The sequence below is a fragment of the Carassius auratus genome, chromosome 38, assembly GCF_003368295.1.
Source record: "Carassius auratus strain Wakin chromosome 38, ASM336829v1, whole genome shotgun sequence".
Classification (NCBI taxonomy): Eukaryota; Metazoa; Chordata; class Actinopteri; order Cypriniformes; family Cyprinidae; genus Carassius; species Carassius auratus.
Genome location: NC_039280.1, coordinates 23,798,367 through 23,823,107, shown reverse-complemented (window position 1 = coordinate 23,823,107; position 24,741 = coordinate 23,798,367). Strand labels below are relative to the sequence as shown.

Below are 24,741 nucleotides of genomic sequence, written 5' to 3'. Positions count from 1 at the left end.
ATAATGTATAGCGTGCACAACGCGCATACACTTTGCTCATGTAATCTACACAGATGCAACAGTTATTTTTGCAAATCATAAATTGTTACACTAAAAAAAATATTAACACATGAGGTGACGGAAATCATTGTGGTGTATTTTGGGTGGGTTTCTCCCATCCCCATACAACACAACTTCTCTGTCTTTCACTGCTCTTACAAGAACATCAGTCTCCTCGGCTGTGAACCGCTCCTGGCGTGCGCCTGGTAAATACGCCATAATAATAGCAATCCATAATGGAACTTGCGCACCTGCTTTTAAAGGGAATGTTGGATGACGCTCTGATTGGTTTATTTCACGTTACGCCCAAACCACACCTATGAATAATGAAGCTACTTCAGACCAACCCACTTTAGATTTGCGCCGGGCGCAAGAGCCATTTATCCCGCCGGGAAAATAGCAACAGCGCCGAGACCCGCCCACAAAGTTACTTGCGCTTCGCGCTTTGACACTTGCGTTTCAGATCGTTAAAATAGGGCCCCCAGAATCTTTAAAGTGCGTTTGTTATTCGAGAAAGGGCAAATCAACCAGACATGTGTCGCACATCACCATCTAACTGGGGACCAAACTCATTTTATCTAACAAATGCACTCTTTACTATTAAACGTACTGACCTGCAATTGTTACCTTAAAGAGCTCTTTCTGCTGGTTTTACCCATACAATGTCAAAAGATTTGTTGGTGAAAACTGAAGTGTAAATTTGGTTCAATGATGTTCAATAATTTTTTTCACTTGAACAAAATCAGTTCATTTCAATGTTTCCATGTTTAGGTCACCATTTTGTTCACTACTGCATGGTCATTTCTACACAGACTAAACTGTACATGCTAAACATACACAGCAACAGGTCTGTGCATGTAGTGGTGATTTCACTAGACTAAAGCACACTGGTCCCCTGTTAGATGGTGAAGTGTGACGCCTGATCAGCTGACCTTACATTTAACAATATTTCACATTCTCACCATCTCTGAATGCAATGGCAAGGATGATAATATAATGTTACAATATATGTTGATTGTAACATTGATTTAGAAATTTAGCCAAGTGAATATTTTCAAAGTTAACATGAAATCTTCAAGAAATGTCAAAGCAACCAAAGAGATGTCGCAGTTTACCATTTAACAGGGGACCTAAGTGTTCAGATCAACATTAGCACTATCTATCTATCTATCTATCTATCTATCTATCTATCTATCTATCTATCTATCTATCTATCTATCTATCTATCTATCTATCTATCTATCTATCTATCTATCTATCTATCTATCTATCTGTCTGATCAAATTATCATCACTGATAGGACCTTCTCAAGAATGGGTTTTGATTGCATTCATACGTTGAGAAGTGTATTGGGGTTAAGCCAAGAAAATGTCAAATAAATGTAAAAATAATAATAAAATTTTTATTTATATATATATATATATATATATATATATATATATATATATATATATATATATATATATATATATATATATATTTATATATATATATATATATATATATATATATATATATAGTTAATTATAAGAGGCATTACCTCTGCCCTTGAACTGTTGACAGCTGGCTGACTCTAATTATATTACTATTTTTATTACTAGTATTATTATTTGAAAAATAAAGAAACTAAGTACTAACAAACTAACTATACTGACACTTCTCAATGTGTCAGTATTATAAGTACATATACGTATATTGTGTATGTATACAGTAAAAACTACATTTATTCAGACACCTTGAACATTTCACACACTATCACAGTTTATTTGCTATAGTTTAGATAATGGTAATAAAAGATGACAAGAACTCAGATTTAACCTGTCAGAACAAATTCATCTTGATAATATCAGATAGCACTTAAGCAAAAAATGGTCAGGTCTATTGGCAGAATAATTTTTATAAAATTTACTGGTAGTCTACTTTATGAGGAATTTTTGGTTATAATATGTCAGTTTTTCAAAATTATATATTGATTGTTGCATTAAAAAAAAAAAGCACACTGGTCCCCTGTTAGATGGTGAAGTGTGACGCCTGATTGGCTGACCTTACATTTAACAATATTTCACATTCTCACCATCTCTGAATGCTATGGCAAGGATGATAATATAATGTTACAATATATGTTGATTGTAACATTGATTTAGAAATTTAGCCAATTGAATATTTTCAAAGTTAACATGAAATTCTGAAGAAATGTCAAAGCAACCAAAGAGATGTCGCAGTTTACCATTTAACAGGGGACCTAAGTGTTCAGATCAACATTAGCACTATCTATCTATCTATCTATCTATCTATCTATCTATCTATCTATCTATCTATCTATCTATCTATCTATCTATCTATCTATCTATCTATCTATCTATCTATCCATCCATCCATCCATCCATCCATCCATCCATCCATCCATCTATCTATCTATTAAAAAAATGCACAAATTGGCCTCCAAGATCAAACCGGTCCCCAGTTAGATGGTGAAGTATGACATGATCTGTTTGGTTGCCTTTACATTTAACAAATTACATTTATTTATTTATTTATTTATTTCTGAATATAATGGCAATGCTGATAATACCCTACAAAAAAATGGAGCCTCTGAAAAATGTCAGTGTTAAACAGCTAAAGTGGCATAGTTAAAAGATATTTTACTGAACTCAACTGAAAATTTTCAATGCAGCAAGCTAACATATACTATTGTTTCTTAAGTTAACATATAATATTGTTTCTTAAGTTAACATATAATATTGTTTCTTAAGTTAACATATAATATTGTTTCTTAAGTTAACATATAATATTGTTTCTTAAGTTAACATATAATATTGTTTCTTAAGTTAACATATAATATTGTTTCTTAAGTTAACATATAATATTGTTTCTTAAGTTAACATATAATATTGTTTCTTAAGTTAACATATAATGTTGTTTTTTAACTTAACATATAATGTTTACAATGTGTCTGTGATGTAAGAAGAGGTGATTCAGTCTAACAGGCGTCACATGTCACCATCTAACTGGGGACCAAACTCATTTTATCTAACACATGCACTCTTTACTTTCAGAAGTATTGACATGCAATTGTTACCTTAAAGAGCTCTTTCTGCTCTTTTTAACCCATAAATTTGTTTTGTTGATGTAAATTAAACAAACTAATAATGCTTTACTGGAGAAATTAATGTAATTATTTTCTCCTCGCCTTTTATTGTTTGATTAGCATTAATGCCAACACTTAACTCAAGCCACAAGACAAGATTTTTACAGATACAAAAAGGAATCTCAGTGACCAACTTCTGGTCTAAAAATATTTGACTGGAAAAATCATCTTGTAATAAATATAATTTCAGTTCTACTTTCTGAGTATGAATTATCATATGCAGTAAAAACAACAACACTCAAGCTGTGTAAAAGGTTTTGTTCAACTGCCTGGATTCTCTCCTGCATGATTTTATCTGAGTCTCTTTAGACACTGGAAACGTACATGAATTATGAGCTTCTAGAAGTAGGATCACAATGTGTCAGTCATCACCGATGTGACGCTGAGAGTGACCGACTGAAAGTGAAATCCTTTTCACAAACTGAACAGACAAATAAACACATAACAAATAACATACTAGTCGTATTAAGTAGAAACAGTAAGTGCTCTCTATATATTCAAAGTTCAAATAGAGAAAGATAACAGATCTATAGACAACTACAAAACCTGTTATAGCCTACATACTAATAACAGTCTAGATATGTTATCAAGCCTAACTTGCGAGCATCAGGGAGACACTCTCAAAATGCGGGGTATTAAAATCCCTTTTAAATACGCGTACATGTTTCGATTTAATGATCGCGGGATCACTCGGCTGTGCTCTGAACATACATTATAGATTACAAGACATTAATTTTGTCAGACACTCTACAACGAATCCTCTTTTGATGTTTCTTATCGGACAATGAGGGTCATTTTTGTTTGTGTTGAACAAAAAAAAAAGTCAAATAATAAAAACAATTCCACACAGGCTAAACTGTACATGCTAAACGTACACAGCAACAGGTCTGTGCATATAATAGTGTTTTCTCTAGACTAAAGCACACTGGTCCCCTGTACTAACAAACTAACTATACTGACACTTCTCAATGTGTCAGTATTATAAGTACATATACGTATATTGTGTATGTATACAGTAAAAACTACATTTATTCAGACACCTTGAACATTTCACACACTATCACAGTTTATTTGCTATAGTTTAGATAATGGTAATAAAAGATGACAAGAACTCAGATTTAACCTGTCAGAACAAATTCATCTTGATAATATCAGATAGCACTTAAGCAAAAAATGGTCAGGTCTATTGTCAGAATAATTTTTATCAAATTTACTGGTAGTCTACTTTATGAGGAATTTTTGGTTATAATATGTCAGTTTTTCAAAATTATATATTGATTGTTGCATTAAAAAAAAGCACACTGGTCCCCTGTTAGATGGTGAAGTGTGACGCCTGATTGGCTGACCTTACATTTAACAATATTTCACATTCTCAATATCTGTGCATGCAATGGCAATGTTGATGATAACAATAAAATACCAGTTCTTGACATTCAACATACACTGTTAAAACATTTTGGGGTAAAAAATATAAAATTAAACTTTTTTTTAGCATTAGAGTGAAATAATAATGGTAATAATTCAGACACTATTTTGCCTCACTGTAATGTGGTCCTCCTGGATGTTTGAGAATATGAATGTTTTAAGAGTTTAGAAGAGTTTAGGAGTTTAAAAGAATGGTTTGTGTTCAATCTCCTCTCAGAGCCTCAGACTCTCTCTGGAACAGCAGGCATTCAGACAATAGAGGAGTGTGAACGACGTGTGTGAATTTGCCCTTACAGTTCCTGCCCCGGCCTACAGGGGCGCTGCTGAGAATGAGTTTAAACACACACACACGTCCAGGTCCCCACTTGGTCAAAATTAAAAAAACTTCACCAGGGGCTTTTTCAGTTGATTTTAGCATGATTTAAGGCATGTCTAACAGGGGACCTGAAAAATGTCCCCTCTTAGCTCTGAGGTCAAGGGCGTAACTTTGGGTCTACCATTGGGGGGGTTAAACTCGCGGCATATGAATAATTTTCTTGTGTAAAAGGTAACATGCTAATTTACACTACAGATTATTTAAAATATGATACTATCTTTCTTGCTGGCAAATGAAATTAATAAAGAAAACGAACAAAATTACAAAAGTATTCATTCTGAATGTTTCATATTATTTTAATCTGAATGATGTTATGATATTAAGGGGGTTATATTAGTTGGATCTGATTTTTGGGGGGGTCATGACCCCCGTAACCCCCCTGCAAATTACGCGCATGTCTGAGGTCCCCTGTTGGTGAGTGTGTAACGACACCATGGTCCCCTGTTGGATAGGTAGACAAGTACACACACACACACACACACACACACACACACACACATATATATATTTGCACTTCTGCAATTTTAGATTTTAGCGTGTGAACAAGACTTTTAATTTGGTTTGGCGACGTTGCGTCATAAGGATGCGCCGTGTGATGCGTCTGTGTTTGGACTGAAGAAAGGTTTGTTTTAAGCTCATAATGCATTTAAAGTGTTTAAATTAATTTAAATCGTTAAGGAGTTGTAACATTGCAAAAAAGAAAAGTAGTTATTCATTATCGGATGTTCAAATGTATCATCGCAATGCTTTATTTAATATTTATGATGGTATTTTGTGAGCATCCGCGAGTAACTTAGCAGAAACATTGCGTTTCGTTTCATTTCAGTTTGTCGTAAACACGAACTCGGCCTCTGACGGGAGAAACGAAAAACACTCGACTCAATAGAATTAATATTTTCTTTTATTATTAAATCCCTTAATTCACTGTTTCGAAGCGTTCCCATCACTGTACGCTGACGACACCCTCTGGTCAATGTGCATGTCACAAAAACAAAACACGTGTATGACAACTATTACAAACCAGCTGTCAGATCCTACACATACTAGTTGTCTTTATACTGATGTTAACAATAAACCCAATTCAGGTGTCAAAATATGTGTGATCTCACTCGTTATTAGCTATAAATAGAGATATGGGCACACTGTGCTTCTATTATCATTATTATTATAGAGGGTTCAGTATAATATTATTATATTAATTGGCTAATTATTATGATAATTAAAAACAATAGCTGCTTATAAAACCACATTATAACAATTCTGAAATAAATTGTAATTCTGGTTTGAGTATGGAACATAAACAAAGCTGTGTTTAACAACTATTTTTGGCATCTGTATTTATTAATATAAGAATAGATTTAATAGTTCCACTTTAACAATCTGTTTATTATATATATATACATATGTATCAACATTTCAAGTGGATCAAAAAAGTTAAATTAGAGTTGTCCTAAGACAAGAACTGGTACTGTTTTAGTTTTAGGACTTCTTTGATGAAAGGTTCAGTTTAATTTGAAGGCATTGCGGGCTGAAATACATTGCTATTGTTCAGTAGAATGTGACTGATACTACTACTACTGAAATCATTAAAACCATATTTTTAATTTATAATCATACAATATTTCTTACAATATAATAAGCTATTGTAAGAATAAATGAAACTTTTTAAGCTTTCAAATAATTACACATGCTAAAACAAAATTTGGTAACAATAAAACATAACATTTATTAGGGCCCTAAACGTAATTTTTGTTAAACATTTAATAAATTGATGTTAAACAGTTTGTTTCATGATTTTAATTAATTAAACATGATTTTGATACATTTTTGATTAACGTGAAACTCTTTGTATACCTTTGCCTTAAAGACATTAAAAATCTACAGAGAAATGTTTCTTTCAAATGAACCAATTCAGATAGAAAACAGATATTCTCAGATTATGTAATCCACGTGAAACATGCATGCAGAAGCATCATTACTGCAGATGCCAAAAGCTCCATCATTCTGTTTTTACTTTAACTTCTGTTTAGTGAATTGATTGAGTTTAAAGGTTGATTTATACTTCGGCATCAAAACTATGCTGTAGTTTGTGTGCAGTACATGCGACGGCGTAGCACCTCTCCAGGAATGTAACAGCGCCTCAGTTCTACGCAGACAGCAAGCGCTGTGATTGGTCTGCAAGAACCCCTCCTTCTGTATGTACTTGACTTCTGTGTGTGTTTATGTGCACTTTAATATATTTTAATGTTACACCTGCTTATATATAAGAAAAGAAAAGCAAAGAACAAGTGTTTTATCATTTATTATACTAAACAGCATTATTCATCACTTGTTGTCTGTGACAGTGTTGATCTGCCGTGATACAAGTCTTGTGGAGACGGAAAGAATGCCATCTTCTCCTGTTCCGTTGTTGTGTCCTTTTTGTATGATTTAATGATTTAATATATATTTGCTGCTGTCACAGCTTTAATGCTTCTCTGACGAGCCGCTTCTTCCTCAGCTTTCGTCGTGGTACTGCAGGTTACACCAGAAACATGTCCGTGGACACTGCAGACTAATGCTTTGAGTGTGTGCTGGACATCGACGCGGACAATGACATAGAAGTATAAATAAACGAACACTTAGCCACAGCGTAGGTCTCGACGCAGAAGTATAAATCAGCCTTAAGACGTTCACCGGCATTAACATTCACATACCACTGTCCACTGTTATTTTTAACAGAAATGAATGCAACTAGCTTGTAATCATGACTTTATAAGTTGTAAATAGGAAGTTTCCGATAGCACGTGAAGTTAAGATTGCGTAGTGTGAGCACACCCTAGTTATTCTGCGGCATCCCTTACACACAAGTCTTTACCCGCCCATCAAGTGTTGTCCCGTGCCGAACTCTGCTGTGATGGGTCCTGCGATCGTGCAGGCCTCTAATAGGAAGGTGCCTGTTATAATGTTATGAGCATAACTTGTTTTTCTATAACAAACTATACAATATATTCAATGAAAACGTTAATGTCCTGGCGGTGACAACTGGCTTGTTTTATATTTAATTTAATTACATTAATGTTATCAGTTGAGATTTAGGCTACAATAAATATTTTAACTTGTACGATGTAAATTGAACACTGCTGTAAAAAGAACTTTATTTGTATAAAGTGTTAGCAAACCAAATGTTTTTAAACTTTTGTTCATATAGCAGTAGGCCATAATAATGAATGCATTATTAGTTTTGTGCATAACGATGCAATTAATCGCTATTAATCACAGACAATAATGCGATTAATTGTGATTATTAATTGTGAAATTGTATTGTTGTAAATTCTGCCTATTTATTTCAAGATATTTGAAAAAGTTTGTGGCATGATTAAAAAAAAAAACGCTATTACTATAAGCGTTTTGAGAGGAGAAACCGCCGAAATCAGTAGGCTGTATGTCATATTTTATTATTAAAATATCATTATTAATAATAATAATCTGAAGCCTACCTCAGTACCTCTCTCATTCTGCGTGAATCCAAATGTTTACATATTCAAGATGTATCTGGATGCTAAAATATTATTTGTTTTGTAAACATTAGGCTTTCTTCACTTGCATTTTCAACATAAATCATCATTCTTTACATAGGCTATAACATCACACTGAGAAGAGGAGGTAACATTGAACACAGACTGTGCCAAGACAGTTTTTGCTGGTTTCAAACTCATAAAAAGCTTTTATTTTGTAATGGCAAACATTTTATTATTTTGCCCAGAGGAAAAAAAAAAAAAATGGATTATGCAACAGACATGCAACTCATTGTCTCCATGCAGTTAATTAATAAACCATTGGTATTGGCCCTTTTCATGCTATTTCTGATATGCTGATTATTTTATATCTTTAAAATAATCAGAAATTGGGTAATAAATATTGATGGCTGATACATCGGTGAATCCATAATAAACAGATTTACTTTTACATGAATAGTTAGTATGTGACTATGTATTTCTCAACTTAAATATGACACTGTTTTCAAACAGAAAAATTCCTGGTGAAGTGACTGAGAGCCAAGTGAATATTATAAAGATGGCACTTATTAAGGAGGAGAATGAAGACATGAACATTGAAGGAGCATTAAGTGTGAAGCAAGAAGATACTGACACACAATCAGGTTGGTTTCCATTCTCTTAACTGAACTTAGTCACGTTATCCTTCTTAAATGTCGACCTCTACAGAAATTAATGATTTTGAAGAATGTCGCAAGAATTAATGAATATAAATATAATATAAATTAGTGGGCTAATTAAAGCAGTTTAAGCTAACATGGAGTGGCCCTCAAGGCCAAAATTTCCTTTTTTTTTTTTTTTTTTTTTTTTTTTTTTGCATATGCTAGCATATGTGTACAGTCAAACACGCAGCCATTCAAAGTATACCCCATTTGATAGCATGTGCGAACGCAGGCAATCGACATGTGCTCTAGAAAGCTTAATCTAATATAACGTCTGCCCCCCCCCCCCCAAAAAAATTTTTTTACAAAAAATTTACATATATATATATTAGTGCTGTCAAAATTAGCGCGTTAACGCATTCGATTAATTTGAAATATTTAACGCGTTAAAATAAAATAACGCAATTAACGCGGTTGCAGTTTTTTTTATTTCCAGTTGTGGCCTATGTGTGTTCAACGTGCAAAGAAATATGGATAAGACCAAGGAAGGACTTTTAGACGGAAAGTTTCAGTATAAAACTCTGCCGGATTACTCTTCAGTCTGCCACAAGAAACATTATGACTGTATGACTGTAACAGTGCGTAAATCAGAACTTTCTGTAACGCTAACGTTAATAAGCTTAAACGAAAATAAAGAAATAATTGTGTAGCGGAGTATTTTTTGTACACAGTGCCGCGAACTGTCAATCACTCCTGTGCGCGTGCATCACTGTCCTCCTCGCAGCTGCAGCAACTTGCGCTCTCTCTCTTCATCAAGCTTTAAAACAAAAAGGGGACAAAAAGATCATATTGTCTTTGTGCATAGGCTATAGATTAATTAGATAAATGAATATCTAAATTTGTGCCTTGCCGTCTACGGTATTTTTTTAGAACTTAGAAAAAAGATGCTGCAGCCAATGAACAGCCAGCGGGGGCTGCAGGACGACTCAACCTCCCCAGACAGTTTTTAATGTTTATCAGACAATAAATACTCAAGATTTTGCTTTAGTATAACTCACAACGAGTTTCACACACCTTCTCCGGCCACGTTGAGTTGTTGACACTTAACAGTGGGAAAGGCGACACATGTGCTATTCACTTGTATAACTTAAGGGTGAATGGGTAATGTAGTTTCTGCTCTGGGTGGGATGAATTAGGAAGCTTGCATTGTGAAGGGCGCTCTGAAAATCGGCAGTGCAGGTAAAAGATTAAAACCTCTATTAAAACAGATGTCCAAATGAGCGTACCAGTACGCTACAAGCACGTTCTGTGCGCACGGAGAGGTGGCGGTACGCTCAAGAGCTATGTTTGGAAGTGGTGGTACTGAGTACTGGTGCATACTGGCCCACTTAAAGCACTGGCAATGACTATACTTTGGAATTTTTTTGCAGTCCACTTAGAATTCAACATGGAAATCATTTTTGTTTTTTATTGGCATTGATTGTTTTGAAATTCAAATGGTACTTACATGCCTGTGTTTTTATTTCTGTAATAAATATGGCTTTCAAGCCAACAGTTAATTTGGAGGATATTGATGGTTTATTGCAGGTATGTTGTTTACATGAGAAAATCTGTGTTACAAGTTAAACAAAAATTCCAATAAACAATCATATTTTGAATTTAAATAGTTTCTTTGTCTTGAGTTTACATTAATTATTTACATTTTACATTTACATATCCAAAAAGTTTCAGTCTTTTAATTGCGATTAATCGCGATTAATTTAAAAAAATTGTGCGATTAATTAGTTTTTTTTTTTTAATCGATTGACAGCACTAATATATATATATATATATATATATATATATATATATATATATATATATATATATATATATATATATATATATATGTGTGTGTGTGTGTGTGTGTGTGTTGGTCATATAATTTAGCGCATCATCAAAAAGTTAATTTATTTCACTAATTCCATTAAAAAGTTAAACTTGTATATTATATTCATTCATTACACAGAGACTGATATATTTCAAATGTTTATTTCTTTTAATTTTGATGATAATAAATGACAACTATGGAAAATCGCAAATTAAGGATCTCAGAAAATGTGAATATTGTGAAAAGGTTCAATATTGAAGACACCTGGTGCCACACTAATCAGCTAATTAACTCAAAACACCTGCAAATACCTTTAAATGGTCTCTCAGTCTAGCAGCGTTTCTCAATGTCAAGGATACTTCCTTGGTAGTACTGATCCTTCCAAGTCACTTCCTTCAGAGGCTAGGTGAGACTCCTCTTTAGCATTCGGAGAACACGTGAATGGAACAGGCTAGCAAGTGCACGTAATTGCGTCATTACGTCAGTGAAAAGGTCCGTTTGAATAATGCTGTGAATGGTATCATTAAATTACTTTGGACAACTTAACTAGTTATTTATAAAAGAAATGCCGATGACGCAACCAATTGTTAAATGACAGGTCCAGTTCAGTTAACCATTTGTATTTGTATTATTTACAATATCAATACGGTAGTAATTTGTACTGGCATTTAAACGTCAAACTTTACTTATATTTACTACAGTTATAACAAATGTTTGGTAACGTAAATAAAAACCATTAACGCTCTGACTACGTTAACGTTCGACATTTTTGAGTTTTTGAACTAACTTTAGATAGCAAAGCTGCGCGACGAATGTCGATGACGTGGCATCCTCGAAATACTGGCTTTCTGAGGATCCTTCCTTGACATTGAGAAACACCTTCGTTCTGTGGGCTACTCAATCATGGGGAAGACTGCTGACTTGACAGTGTAAAAGACGACCATTGACACCTTGCACAAGGAGGGCAAGACACAAAAGGTCATTGCAAAATAGGCTTGCTGTTCACAGAGCTCTGTGTCCAAGCACATTAATAGAGAGGCAAAGGGAAGGAAAAGTGTACAAGCAGTAGCGATAACCGCACCCTGGAGAGGACTGTGAAACAAAACCCATTAAAAAATGTGGGGGAGATTCACAAAGAGTGGACTGCAGCTGGAGTCAGTGCTTCAAGAACCACTACACACAGACGTATGCAAGACATGGTTTCAGCTTCGCATTCCTTGTGTCAAGACACTCTTGAACAACAGACAACATCAGAAGCGTCTCGTCTGGGCTAAAGACAAAAATGACTGGACTGCTGCTGAGTGGTCCAAAGTTATGTTCTCTGAAATTTTGCATTTCTTTTGGAAATCAGGGACCCAGAGTCTGGAGGAAGAGAGGAGGGGCACACAATCCATGTTGCATGAGGTCCAGTGTAAAGTTTCCACAATCAGTGATGGTTTGGGGTGCCATGTCATCTGCTAGTGTTGGTCCACTGTAGCATATCATACCCGAACCAAACAAATTAAAGATTTGATCAGGACCATGGTTGAAACACGAGGAGCCGAATTCCTCAGAAAGGCAACAGGATGTTGTAAATCAATTCCTAGTGCCACAAGTCAGAAGTAAGTCCACTAACCAACCAACTCTTTCACATAACAGCTTTCAACATTAATACCACTAGAACAATTATTGACAATTTCAATTCGGAGAAGAGATTGTCAAATCTGGAGCAAGTGATCCAGATTGATAGTCAAAGAGATGCACAGCCTGACCATCACATGCAAACCCATGATAGTAATCGTGATGACAAGAATTCCCCCACCTAGGAGACTAGAAGACTGAAATTCCTAAGGGGACCTTTTAACCTCTGGTCTCCACAGAATATCCTTTATGTGAAAGAATGGCACAAAAACTGTCTTTTATAGATGCACCAAACTGAACTCAAAAAGACCTCTGAATGAATATCAGTTTGTTTAACTCCATATTCATTAATATGTAACCCACACATTTGACTATAATTTTTCTAATCACTTATTGTGTGTGCCTTTTTAATAACTATTAAATAACTTAAAGGTCCCATTTTTCATGCTTTTTGAAGCTTTGATTGTGTTTACAGTGTGCAATATAACGTGTTCATGTTTCGAGTTTAAAAAACAGTATTTTTCACACAATTCACCTATCTGTATACCGCTGTTTTCACTGTCATAAAAACGGGCTGATGACTTCCTTGTTCTATAAAGTCCCTCCTTCAGAAATAGGTAACGAGTTCTGATTGTGCCAGCGGTTCCTGTGTTGTGATTCGACACCAGTTGAGTGCACGCTGCCCTCCTGGAAACGTGATTGGACTAGTTTGAGAAGCAAGGGGGCAGGATTTGTTTTGAAAACCTGGCAAATCTGAACCATAGACAGTGATAGAAGAGATGCGCATGAAAATCGCATTAAATTTTTTTGCACAGCCCTAACATCTAGTTAACAAAGCACAACACAACAGCATTAACCCTTTGTGTAATAAGTTACAGAAACTGTTAAACTCACCAACTTAAATAATAAAATACACTTACCGGTTGTGGTCCATAAACAACGCCTTCTCCAGACAAAGAGGGAACTTCTCCATCTTTCAAGAATAATCTTTGTGCGAATCCGGCATTAAACTGATTGAGATTGAGGAGGCTGTCCTCAGCAAAATGTGCTGCTCATAGTTTTACATGTGGATTATAATTTTCGGGAACCGAGTTAAACATAAATTGTAACCATTAATCTACAAGTACAGCGTCCCTGGGAAGCCCAAACAAAGGTGATTGGACTCAGAGATGAAAATAACAGCGTTTCGACGACTTGGCAACAAACACAAAAGCAACTCTTCCTCTTCTCCGTCAGAGCGCAACAAGGCCACACCCCCTTTTTTGTGTATTCATGTGGGCGGAAGTTAGTCAAAAAACTGTTTTAGTGATGTCATTACTGCAGGAACTAGAGGGGTGTAGTCCAAACGGGTCGTTTTTTTGTAGGCGAATTCTGTTAAATAAAATATCTCGCTTGGCATTGAACTTTGAGCTTTACAATTTTACAGATATTATTTATACTCTAACAACAACATTACACACTAACTAAAGTTTAAAATATGGGATCATGAAGAACGGGACCTTTAAGGATTGATATTCATGTTTAGCATGTATGTTTCAATCTGCTTGCTTGAAACGTTTCTGACCATCAGATATTTGTTATAATGTATCATATTCTTGTTTTAGGAATCATTTCCAAAATTATACACTGCAAGAGCGAGAAAATTCCGACCACGTGCTGATAAGATGAAATATGATATATGACACCCCGAGCAAATACAATATCTAATTGTCCAAGACAACATTTGAGGTGTGGCCAAAAGGCCAGTTTATATACTCAGGACACCATCAAATGTTGCTTTTAGCTTTTGCTTCTTACCTTTTGCTATTAGTCATGCTTTTAGTCATCACTTTTAGCATTCTTTGAGCGCTGTTCCAGCATGATTTGGCCTGCACGTCTGCAGCTATTTCGTCACGATGAGAAGAAACACCACCTAGTCTCATCAAACGTCACTTCTATTCTTTTACTTTAGTTTCTTTTCTTTTCCATTTGAGAGTTTCGTGTTCTGAGTTGTTTTGTAATGCTGTCTCTGAGTCTGCCCGTTCAACTTCAATCAGCCCACAACTCCGCATCTACAGCCAACGCGAAACCACGGGCTTCTCAAGACGTCACTTCAACGACTACTGAACTTCCAGCCAATCAGCAACCTCGGGAAACCCCCTTTCAATGACAACAAAGGGAACCCCATTACACAGGCTACCCAAGTTACTTATCTCCAGTCTCAAATCTATACTGATGTATCTAATATAATTTTAACCTCATTGAGGAACTCAATGCGAGGGTTAATTAAGTGATTGATGGCTGTTCGTGTCTATGCAATTTCACGTTTTGCTGTAAACTTGGGATTTCACATTGTCATTCTCTTGAACTAATTTCAGTCTCTTAAACTCATTCTTTCCTAACTTTCTGTCTTCCCGCAACTTGTGTGAATGTGTGAGTGAGTTAGAGTAGTTTATATGTCTTAGATTTATCTAATAAAGCCTTATATCGAAAAGAGAAGTATCTTGTGTTTTGTGTGTTACTGTGCTAATTAAGTGTTTTCACTTTAATTTGGATATTAATGAGTTGATGTAATACGGCCTGTTCAATGAATCGCTGGCTGTCTCAGTGATCAGCCGTGATGCAGTATTTCTGTTCAAATTCCCTTTAAAATCTTATATGATTCCCTTTGAGCTAAATTTACCTGTTTCAATTTTCTGTCGTTCAAGGTCAACGCAGCCGTATACTGCTGACCAACTTTATGGAGTCTAGGCTGGCCAATCAAGCACAGTAATATCATGGTCATCAAACCACTTGGAAGTGGTTTTGGTCTGTGGGCAGGTGCTAATGTCCTGCTGCAAAATTAAATCAGCATCTCCATTAAGCTTGTCAGCAGATGGAAGCATGAAGTGCTCCAAAATGATTTCCAAATGAAATGATAAATTTACTTTCATCTGAAAGAGGACTGTGGACCACAGAGCAACAGTCCAGTTACTTTCTTTTCCTTACCCCAGGTGAAATACTTCTGGCTTGGTTCTATGAATGTGACAGCTGTAGCCCTTTTTCTGACTCCCAAGTTCTGACAATCTTCCTAAGGCTGTTGCTTGTGCACCTTTTCCTACCACACTTTTTCCTTCCATTCAGCTGTCTATGAATATATTTTGATACAGCACTCTGTGAACAGCCAGCCCTTTCAGCAATGACATTCTGTGTCTTACCCTCCTTTTGGCGGGTGTTGATGATTCTCTTCTGGACAACTTTCAAGTCAGTAGTCTTTCCCATAATTGTGGTTGCATGTTCTGAACTAGCCCAAGAGGTACCAAGTATTTATGCTCAATATTAATCAAACTAATCAAGCTCAAAATCTAATATTCTATTTTTTTAAAATACTAATTGTTTAATTTTACTAAGCTGTAAGTTGTAACCATCAGAATAAAAAAAGAAAAACTCTTGAAATATTTCAGTTTGTGTGCAGTGAATCTAGAATAAAGTTAGCTTTATTTAAAATTAAATTACAAAAAATAGTGTGTAGTGTTTTAAAAAATGTAGTGTTGAAATAAACCAAGTTAAAACTATAACTACAGTATTTTGTATTTATTTTTCATTTAATTTAAGTCAGTTCTGAACAGAACTTTGTGACATTTAAAAACATGCTTAAATACTTTAGCAAATATCGCCATGGAGCGAAGGCAGAGCAGTGTTTGTGATCAATTCAGTTAGGAGGGGGAAATGGTAAACCCAGAGCGGAGTGATTATTGAATGATTGAAGTGCGGGGAAAAATTGTTGCCACTCCACTCTGCTTACATCCTCTTATCTTTAGCAATAAATATAAAATTAATTGCTGATTACTGCTTAAAGTTTTATGATTTTTTTTTTTTTCTCAGATTGTGAGATAATGTAAGACTCCAAATCATTGCCATGTCATTAAAAAAATTAATCTTAATAAGTGGGCCTAATACAGAGCCCTGATGCACTCCATACTCCTAAATTCACACAAATTGCTATAGATGACAGGTGTTGTGATCTTTGCTGTCAAAAGGTCTAATAGCACTAGAAAAGAAACAACTTGTATAAACACAGTTTATGAGAAATGATGGGGCTTAATCCTGAATGACATTGTTCAGAACTATGCAAAACTGTGCATAGTTGAGACAACATTGTTTTTCTAATATTTTAGACATACATTTGGAATTGGCATATAATAAACAAGGACTCCTGGGTCAAGAAAGTGAGTTGTTAACAATATTGAGACGAGGTTCTTAGGATTGAGCATTCATGTTGGTTTTGATGTTTTCATGTTATGAAAACTTGGTCTATGTAATTTCTAAAAAATGTGTTCGCCTTGTTTCATTTTAGACCTGATGATCCCTAAAGAGGAAAGTGAAGAACTGAATGAAACGGAAGAGAAAGACCAGACACATAATTTCATGACCGAAGAACAATCAATACAGACTAAAAATATTTCCTCACAAAAAAAGACTAAGATAACCAAATCGAAATGTTCTTTCATCTGCCCACAATGTGGAAAACGTTTCACTCAAAAAGCAAACCTTAAAGTCCACATTAGAAGTCATACTGGAGAGAAGCCATTCGCCTGCAAACTGTGTGGGAGGAGCTTCTCACGAAAAGAAAGTCTTAAGATTCACATGACAATTCACACTGGAGAGAAGCCATTTGTATGTGGTCAGTGTGGAAAGCGATTCAGATGTAAGGAAATCCTTAATTCCCACAAGAGGGTCCACTCGGAAGAGACCCATTTTAGATGTCATCAGTGTGGAAGGATTTTCCGTTTCAAAAAAAACCTCAATACTCACATGAGAGTTCACTCTGGAGAGAAGCCTTACTCATGCCATCACTGCGGAAAGCGTTTCGTTCATAAAGTTAGCCACAAGAATCACATGAAGATTCACAATGAAGAGAAGCCATTCATGTGTGCTCAGTGTGGAACATGTTTCAAATATAAAGCAACCCTTAATGCCCACATGAGAGATCACACTGGAGAAACTCCGTTCACCTGCAAACTGTGTGGGAAGAGCTTCTCACATAAAGGAAATCTTAAGACTCACATGAGAATTCACACCGGAGAGCAGCCGTTCACGTGTGAACAGTGTGGAAAGAGTTTCAGACGTAAAGAAACTCTCGATTCCCACGTGAGAGTTCACACTGGAGAGAGCCCTTACAGCTGCAAAGTGTGTGGGAATGGCTTCTCACGAAAGGGCAATCTTAATACTCACATGAAGATTCACACTGGTGAGAAGCCATTCATTTGTGACCAGTGTGGAAAGAGTTTTGGACGTAAAGAAACGCTTAATTACCACATCAGGATTCATTTAAGAGAGAACAGTTTAACATGTCACGAGTGTGGAAAGAGTTTCACAGATTGTAATCTCCTTAAGAAGCATGTAGTCATTCACATCGGGGATAAGCCTTTCATGTGCTATTTCTGTGGAAAGACTTGTAAAAGCAAATCAAACCTTGAGAATCACATAAAGGTTCACACAGGAGAGAAGCCTTTCACCTGCCAAGAGTGTGGAAAAGGTTTTACAGTTAAAGGAAACCTTCACATTCACATGAGGGTTCACACCGGAGAGAAGCCATACAAGTGTCTTCAGTGTGAGAAGAGTTTCACGTATCCAAAAGACCTGAAACGTCATATGCAAATTAAATGTGAAAATAAAACTGCTGTGTTCTGAATATAGAAAGGTTTTCAAAGTGGAACATTGTCAGAAATCGCCTGCTCATTCCTTCCGGAGAATTGAATTAGGAGTAGTGTTAAAAAAAAAAAAATCATACAGATATTCTGAGACTTTATTTTTGTTCTTTTGCAAAAGAGTTTTTAAATATTTAATCAATTTAAATTGTTACCAGAAAATATGTATATGTACACAATACATTTTTATTGTAAAGAGTATTGGTTCCCAACTACATTCCTAGAGCACATTTGCATGCCTCTCTTAATCAAACTCCTGATTCAACTCATTACCTTCAAAGACATGCAAAATGTGTTGTGTTGGGGGATACAGGAATGTGGTTTGGTTTATTTTTGATTCCGTTTAACACCTCAAAAAAATTGTAGATCAGGGATGGGCAAGTTTGGTCCTGAGGCTCTTCTTCCTACATTGCTATAGCCTGAAACAGCTGTCCCAGACAAAAGAACAGCAATGTGAAACAATCGTGGTGATTTCTGTGATCAAGCTGATTGTTTTGTTTTCTATATTAACATGCGTCGTATCGTATTGTGGTCAACAGGTGTCATTATCGTACAGTCTACACACATCATAGCCAAGTTTATTAGATCCATGTCACACAGTGTAACATGCAATGATCTTATAGGATTGCTAAAATCGTTCAGTGTCTTGGATTTAGCTGGATTTTATTGTCGATTATTTTCACTTGATCTTGGATTATTTTGTTCTTTGAAGGTCAACCCAGAGTTGCTGTCATAGCAATACATTTGTACAATTAATCCTGCTTATTTCATATAAACAGGATTAGATTGCATCCTTTTAAGCATAATTGATACTTAAAATATGTTCCAGCCACTGCTACTTTATTACAAGAGTGCCCTACTGAGTAAATAAATAATATTATTTAATGTTGTCTAGTCAATAATACTATAGACTCTAGTACTCTAGACTCTAGTAATACTAAGATTTAAATATTTATAAGTGATGAAACAATTACTCTAAAATTGTATTGGAGTCTTACACACATGATATACAGCTAATCTGAGCCGTGCATTAATTTGAGTGAAGACCGCTATTATGGGAGTGGCTTGATGGAGCACAGAGATGCAGATAACTTGATCTTGACCCTTAAGAAACTTTATTTCTATCATGTAACAAATCAAAGAATTGTTAAATGGTTAGTTCACCCAAAAATGAAAATTACCCAATAAATTAATTTAAATAAATGACCTTGAAGTCACCCTAGGTGTATATAAAAAATCCTGTATGAAAAATTGTCTTTGATATTTCAAGCTGTTAGATGCAATTCAGAGGGTGTTGCACTTCATCGGTCCATGAGAAGTTTAATAAGCCCCTTTCACACTGCACGTCCGACCCAGCATATTGCCGGAACATTGCGGGGTCGCCTTCTGTGTGAAAGCAACCATGTCCTGGGATTGATTCCGGCATTGAACCCGGGTCGGGGACCTAGTAACATTGCCGGGTTCAACATGGGACAAGCTCTGTGTTAACAAAAGCCAGATCTAATGCCATGTCGAAGTGTCATCGCGCGACTCTTTTACCGGCTGTTTTGAAGAAAGATCAACGTTCGCGACAAAAAAATATGTGCAAACTGTAATGAAGCAGAGATCAGTTAGTTCCTCACTTTCCACACTGACGCCGAGATCGTAAGCTTGCTTCAGTGAAAGTGTAACGTGCCTAGCGTTTCCAACTCGTACATTACACGTCAAAGTTGCCAGAACACTTTACCCGTGTATTTGCCGGAATGGCAGTGTGAAAGGGGCTATAGAAAGCACATCCATTAAAAAAAAAAAGTCTTACACGGCTCCGGGGGGTGAACAAAAGCCTTCTGTAGCAAATAGATGCATTTTTGTAAGAAAAATATCCATATTCAAAACATAATAATCACTTTACACTCACTGTTGTAAACAAGGCAGTTCCGGGTGAGTGACATATGGAGGTCAGTGCTGTGCATGCGCCGAGTCTCGCGAAAACCAACATTTGTGAACAGGAGCAAAGTTTCTTTACTTTAGCAAAGAAAAACCAGTCTCCTCTTGGCTTATATCAAAATCCTCTGACATTCTTTACAAATACTAATTAGTGACCTTTGTTTTGTATTGATCTCTCCGCTGCGTTTACTTCTGAGCGGCGCATGCACAAAGCCGACCTCATTCCCCCGAAACTGCTTCGTTTACCACTGTGAGTGCAAGCTAGATTAAAGTGATTATTATGTTTTGAATATGGATATTTTTCTTACAAAAATGCATCGATTTGCTACAGGGGGCCTTTGTTCACCCCCCGGAGCGAGACACTTTTTTTCTTAATGGATGAGGTTTTTATTAAACTTCTCATGAACCGATGGAGTGCAACACCCGCACTCCAACTGAACTCCAACTGAATTTGTCTGAAAGAAGAAAGTACACCTGGGATGACTTCAGGGTGAGTTAAGGGTGCGCGATAAAAACTGAGAAGCTGCGTAAATCCACATTCATTATCAGCGTTTATTTGCACATCTTCTCAGTTAACAACGGCTCTGTGTAGTAACAGCTGCTCTATGTGAAATCACGCACCTGATGGAATTTACCTCTGATTAGAGAACCGGCTTTACTGACAAGATGCACATTAATTATCAGACAATACTTATCGCACACCCCTAGGGTGAGTAGTCTGTGGCTTAATTTTCATTTTTGGCAGAACTAACCCTTTAATTATTACTGCATTGAAATTAAACAAAATAAAGCCTGTACAAATACTAGAAATTGTGAATAAAAATAATAGGAAATCATGTATAAAAAAAAAAAAATTATATATATAATATATATATATATATAATATAAACTGCACATTTCATTGTTATTAATGTATTATAACACTTATGCACTTTTGTTCACTTGGCTGTTTCCTTATAAAGGTCACTGTCCTGCAGAGTTTAGCTCCAGCCCTAATCAAACACACCTGAACAAGTCTTTTTTTCTCCATTCTGTCACTGTTGGATTTTTGGTTCCTTGCCGCTGTCGAGGCTGGCTTGACACTTTATTTCCAGTGATATCGTCGTCTTGATTGCACAGATACTATTTAAACAACGAGTTGGATGATGACATCATTGAATTCAATAATTAACTGCTTAAATTGAGTGTTTAATATTGTCATTTTGCATTACTTAATACTGTAAAGTTTCTACTAAAAGCACTATAAATAAAGGTGACCTGACTCGATTGACTTCGAGATCACTAGAAAGCTACAGGCAGGTGTGTTTCATCAGGTTTGGGGTAAACTCTGCTTGACAGTGGCCCTTCAGGACCGAAATTGCCCAACCCTGTATTAGATGAATACATTTCCATTTCCTGTTAAATTCCTCATTGTAAATGAAAAGTTATGAATAAAAGAACACTATATAAAAAATAATTGCATTATTTTTTTCATTTTTAAGTTGAACAATACCCAGGTAAATGTTTTTAATGTCTTGAGTTAGAATTACATAACAGGATTACAAAAGCATAAATGATTAATCATTAAAGGTGCAATATGTAATGATTAGAATGATCTATTGACAGAAATGCAATATAATATATGTATATATGTTTTCAGAGGTTTCTTAATGAACCGTTATGTTTTTATTACCTTAGATTGAGCTATTTCCATCTACATACACCACAGGTCCCCTTACATGGAAGTCACCACCATGTTTCTATGGTAGCCCTAAATGGACAAACTGCTCTACAGAGCACGTTTCTTCACTTTGTTGTTCTTGCGAAATAAAACACTGACACAATAATGAACAAGTACATTAATATTAGCAATAACATTGATTTACTAAATAATTAAGTAAATCTAATTCCTTAAATTACCTTTTGTAATGAAATCTCATTGCTCTCTAGTGTCAGAAACAATAACTATAAGATAATGATATTAGCTTCCACATAAGTGAATGATATCGTCAGTTTAGCACACGCTAGTCTGCCACTTTAAATTCTCAAGCTCGTTATTGCAGGATTGTTTCTGATTGGATATCAGTGTTTGTATTGTTCATCAGCTGAAAAATAAAAAAAAACTTTGGTGTGGACTCTGCCATTCTTTAATATTGAGAAAGATTTTTAAAACTATGTCTTTATCGTTATCTTTATAGTTATGATACTTGGTGTGAACGGGGCTTACTTCCTAAAGGGCGGATCAAGCCTTGTTCCAAAGAAATAGTGGCGATGAAAGCCGATGGTGTTGTCACCTCATGTTGGCTGTATCTGCACCAATAAAACTGAGCTTGAAACAACTGCAGAGATTACAGCCGATTACTCTCTATATCATTTACATCAGTTTCACTTTAATTCTTGTGCAGAGACTTGCTTGCTAAACTTAACATCCGATCAGAGTTCTCAATCTCACGATGCCAATTCAATACACTGCCGACATGAGCCTAATGAGATTGATCACACCACCAAAAGTAGCTTGGCAGACACTCACCAATGGCCTGACATTGGGCGACTCTTGGTTTGGTGTGTCCTGGTGTTCTGTCGATTTGTCCTATCCTGCCAGATTTTGCTACCTACCATTAAAACAGTTGGTAGAACAATTCGACAATGAAAAATTCTACCTCTAAAATTATGGTTTATTTATTTTTACACCTACCACAACCCTAAACATACCTTACGGTAATGCAAATACAGTAATAATGTGTTATATTCGCGGTTAAAGCTAGAAAGGTTTCAGTTACAGAAAACCAACAATAAATACACCTACCCTAACTCTAACCTTAATGCAAATAGATTAAATATCGTTGTTTAGCATGAGAAAAAGGACGCGATATTGATGTGCACATGTGCAGTTAACCCTGGTAGGAAAATCTGACGGGTAGGATAAAATGTTTCCACCATGTTTCACAGATTAAATTGTACTGTGCATGTTGAAAGTATTCACAGCGCTACACTTTTTCCACATTTTGGCATGTTACAGCCTTATTCCAAAATTGATTAAATTCATAATTTTCTTCACAATTCTACAAACAATACCCCACAATGAAAACATGAAAGAAGGTTTTGTTGTTGATGTTTTTGTTTTTTAAACTTTGCAAATGTCAAATTTTGCACACAAATAAAACAACACCACTCAAACTCAAAATTTAGCTCAGTTGCATCCTGTTTCCACTGATCATCCTTGAGATGTTTCTGCATCATGATTTGGTAAGACACACACCTGTCTATATATAAGGTCACACAGTTAACCGTGCATATCAGAGCACAAACCAAACCATGAAGTCCAATGAATTGTCTGTTGACCTCTGAGACAGGATTGTATTGAGGCACAGATCTGAGGAAGGGTGAAGCATCGAAGGTCCCAATGAGCTCAGTGGCCTCCATCACCTGTAAATGGAAGATTGGAACCACCAGGACTCTTCCTAGAGCATGCCACCCGACCAAACTGAGCGATCGGGGGATGGTCACTCTAACAGCGTTCCAGCATTTCTCTTTGGAGAGAGGAAAACCTTCCGGAAGAACAACCATCTCTGCAGCATTCCATCATTCAGGCCTGTATGGCAGAGGTGGACGGACTCGAGTCTGACTCCATTCGCAAATTTAAGGACTTGTGACCTGCCTGACTAAAGAAAATGGCTAGACTTGGACTTCAAGTATATATATAACATTTTTAAAGAAGTCTCTTCTGCTCACCAAGCCTGCATTTATTTGATCCAAAGTACAGCAAAAGTAGCAATATTGTGAAATATATTTACTATTTAAAATAACTTTTCTGTTTGAATATATTTTAAAATGTAATTTATGTCTGTGATGTGCAGCTGTATTTTCAGCATCATTACTCCAGTCTTCAGTGTCACATACTTCAAAAATCATTCTAATATGCTGATTTGCTGATTATCAATATTTAAAACCGATAAGTACTTTTTTTCAGTATTATTTGATGAATAGAAAGATCCAAAGATTAGCATTTATTTGAAATAAAAAGCTTTTTACAACATTATCATAATATAATATCATAAAAAAAAAATAATAATAATACAAATTTTTTTTGAAAGCAAATCAGAATTATTTGAAATCTCAAATTATGTTTTGAAAATTGTTCAAATAGAAACAGTTATTTTAAATGGGCTAGTAAACATATTTCTAAATGTTACTGTTTTGCTGTTCTTTGGATCAAATAAATGCAGGCTTGGTGAACAGAAGAGACTTCTTTAAAAACATTAAGGAGCTTACTGTTGAAAGACTGTTGACTAGTAGTGGATACTATAGGCAATTTAAATTTTTCTCTAATTTCTAGCTTAATTGGCTTAGAAATCTATAACTGCTGGACAAAAACAAATAATAATGAATTGTTTATATACTACAAAAAATTATCACATAAGGCAAAATAGTTTCTATACTGTAATAAATGCTATGTCAATTAGCACTGCATTGTTCATATACTTTATCATCTGCTGGAGATGACTTGAAAAAACATATTGTCGCACTTGTATGTTTAATGTCTTAGTGTTT

General features: G+C 35.5%; 1 protein-coding gene across 2 annotated transcripts; it reads left to right on the top strand.

The window, feature by feature from the left end:
* The first annotated feature begins 5,553 nt into the window (after positions 1–5,553).
* On the top strand, positions 5,554–19,879 carry LOC113057453 (gastrula zinc finger protein XlCGF26.1-like). Of its 2 annotated transcripts, XM_026224882.1 has the most exons (4): positions 5,554–5,610; positions 7,086–7,183; positions 8,999–9,129; positions 16,932–19,879. In XM_026224882.1, the coding sequence occupies exons 3-4, from the start codon at positions 9,045–9,047 to the stop codon at positions 18,266–18,268; spliced, it is 1,422 nt and encodes a 473-aa protein (XP_026080667.1). In that variant the 5' UTR covers positions 5,554–5,610; positions 7,086–7,183; positions 8,999–9,044; the 3' UTR covers positions 18,269–19,879. The 2 variants fall into 2 exon arrangements, with proteins under 2 accessions (XP_026080667.1, XP_026080668.1); XM_026224883.1 differs by lacking the exon at positions 7,086–7,183.
* The last annotated feature ends 4,862 nt before the right edge of the window (positions 19,880–24,741 follow it).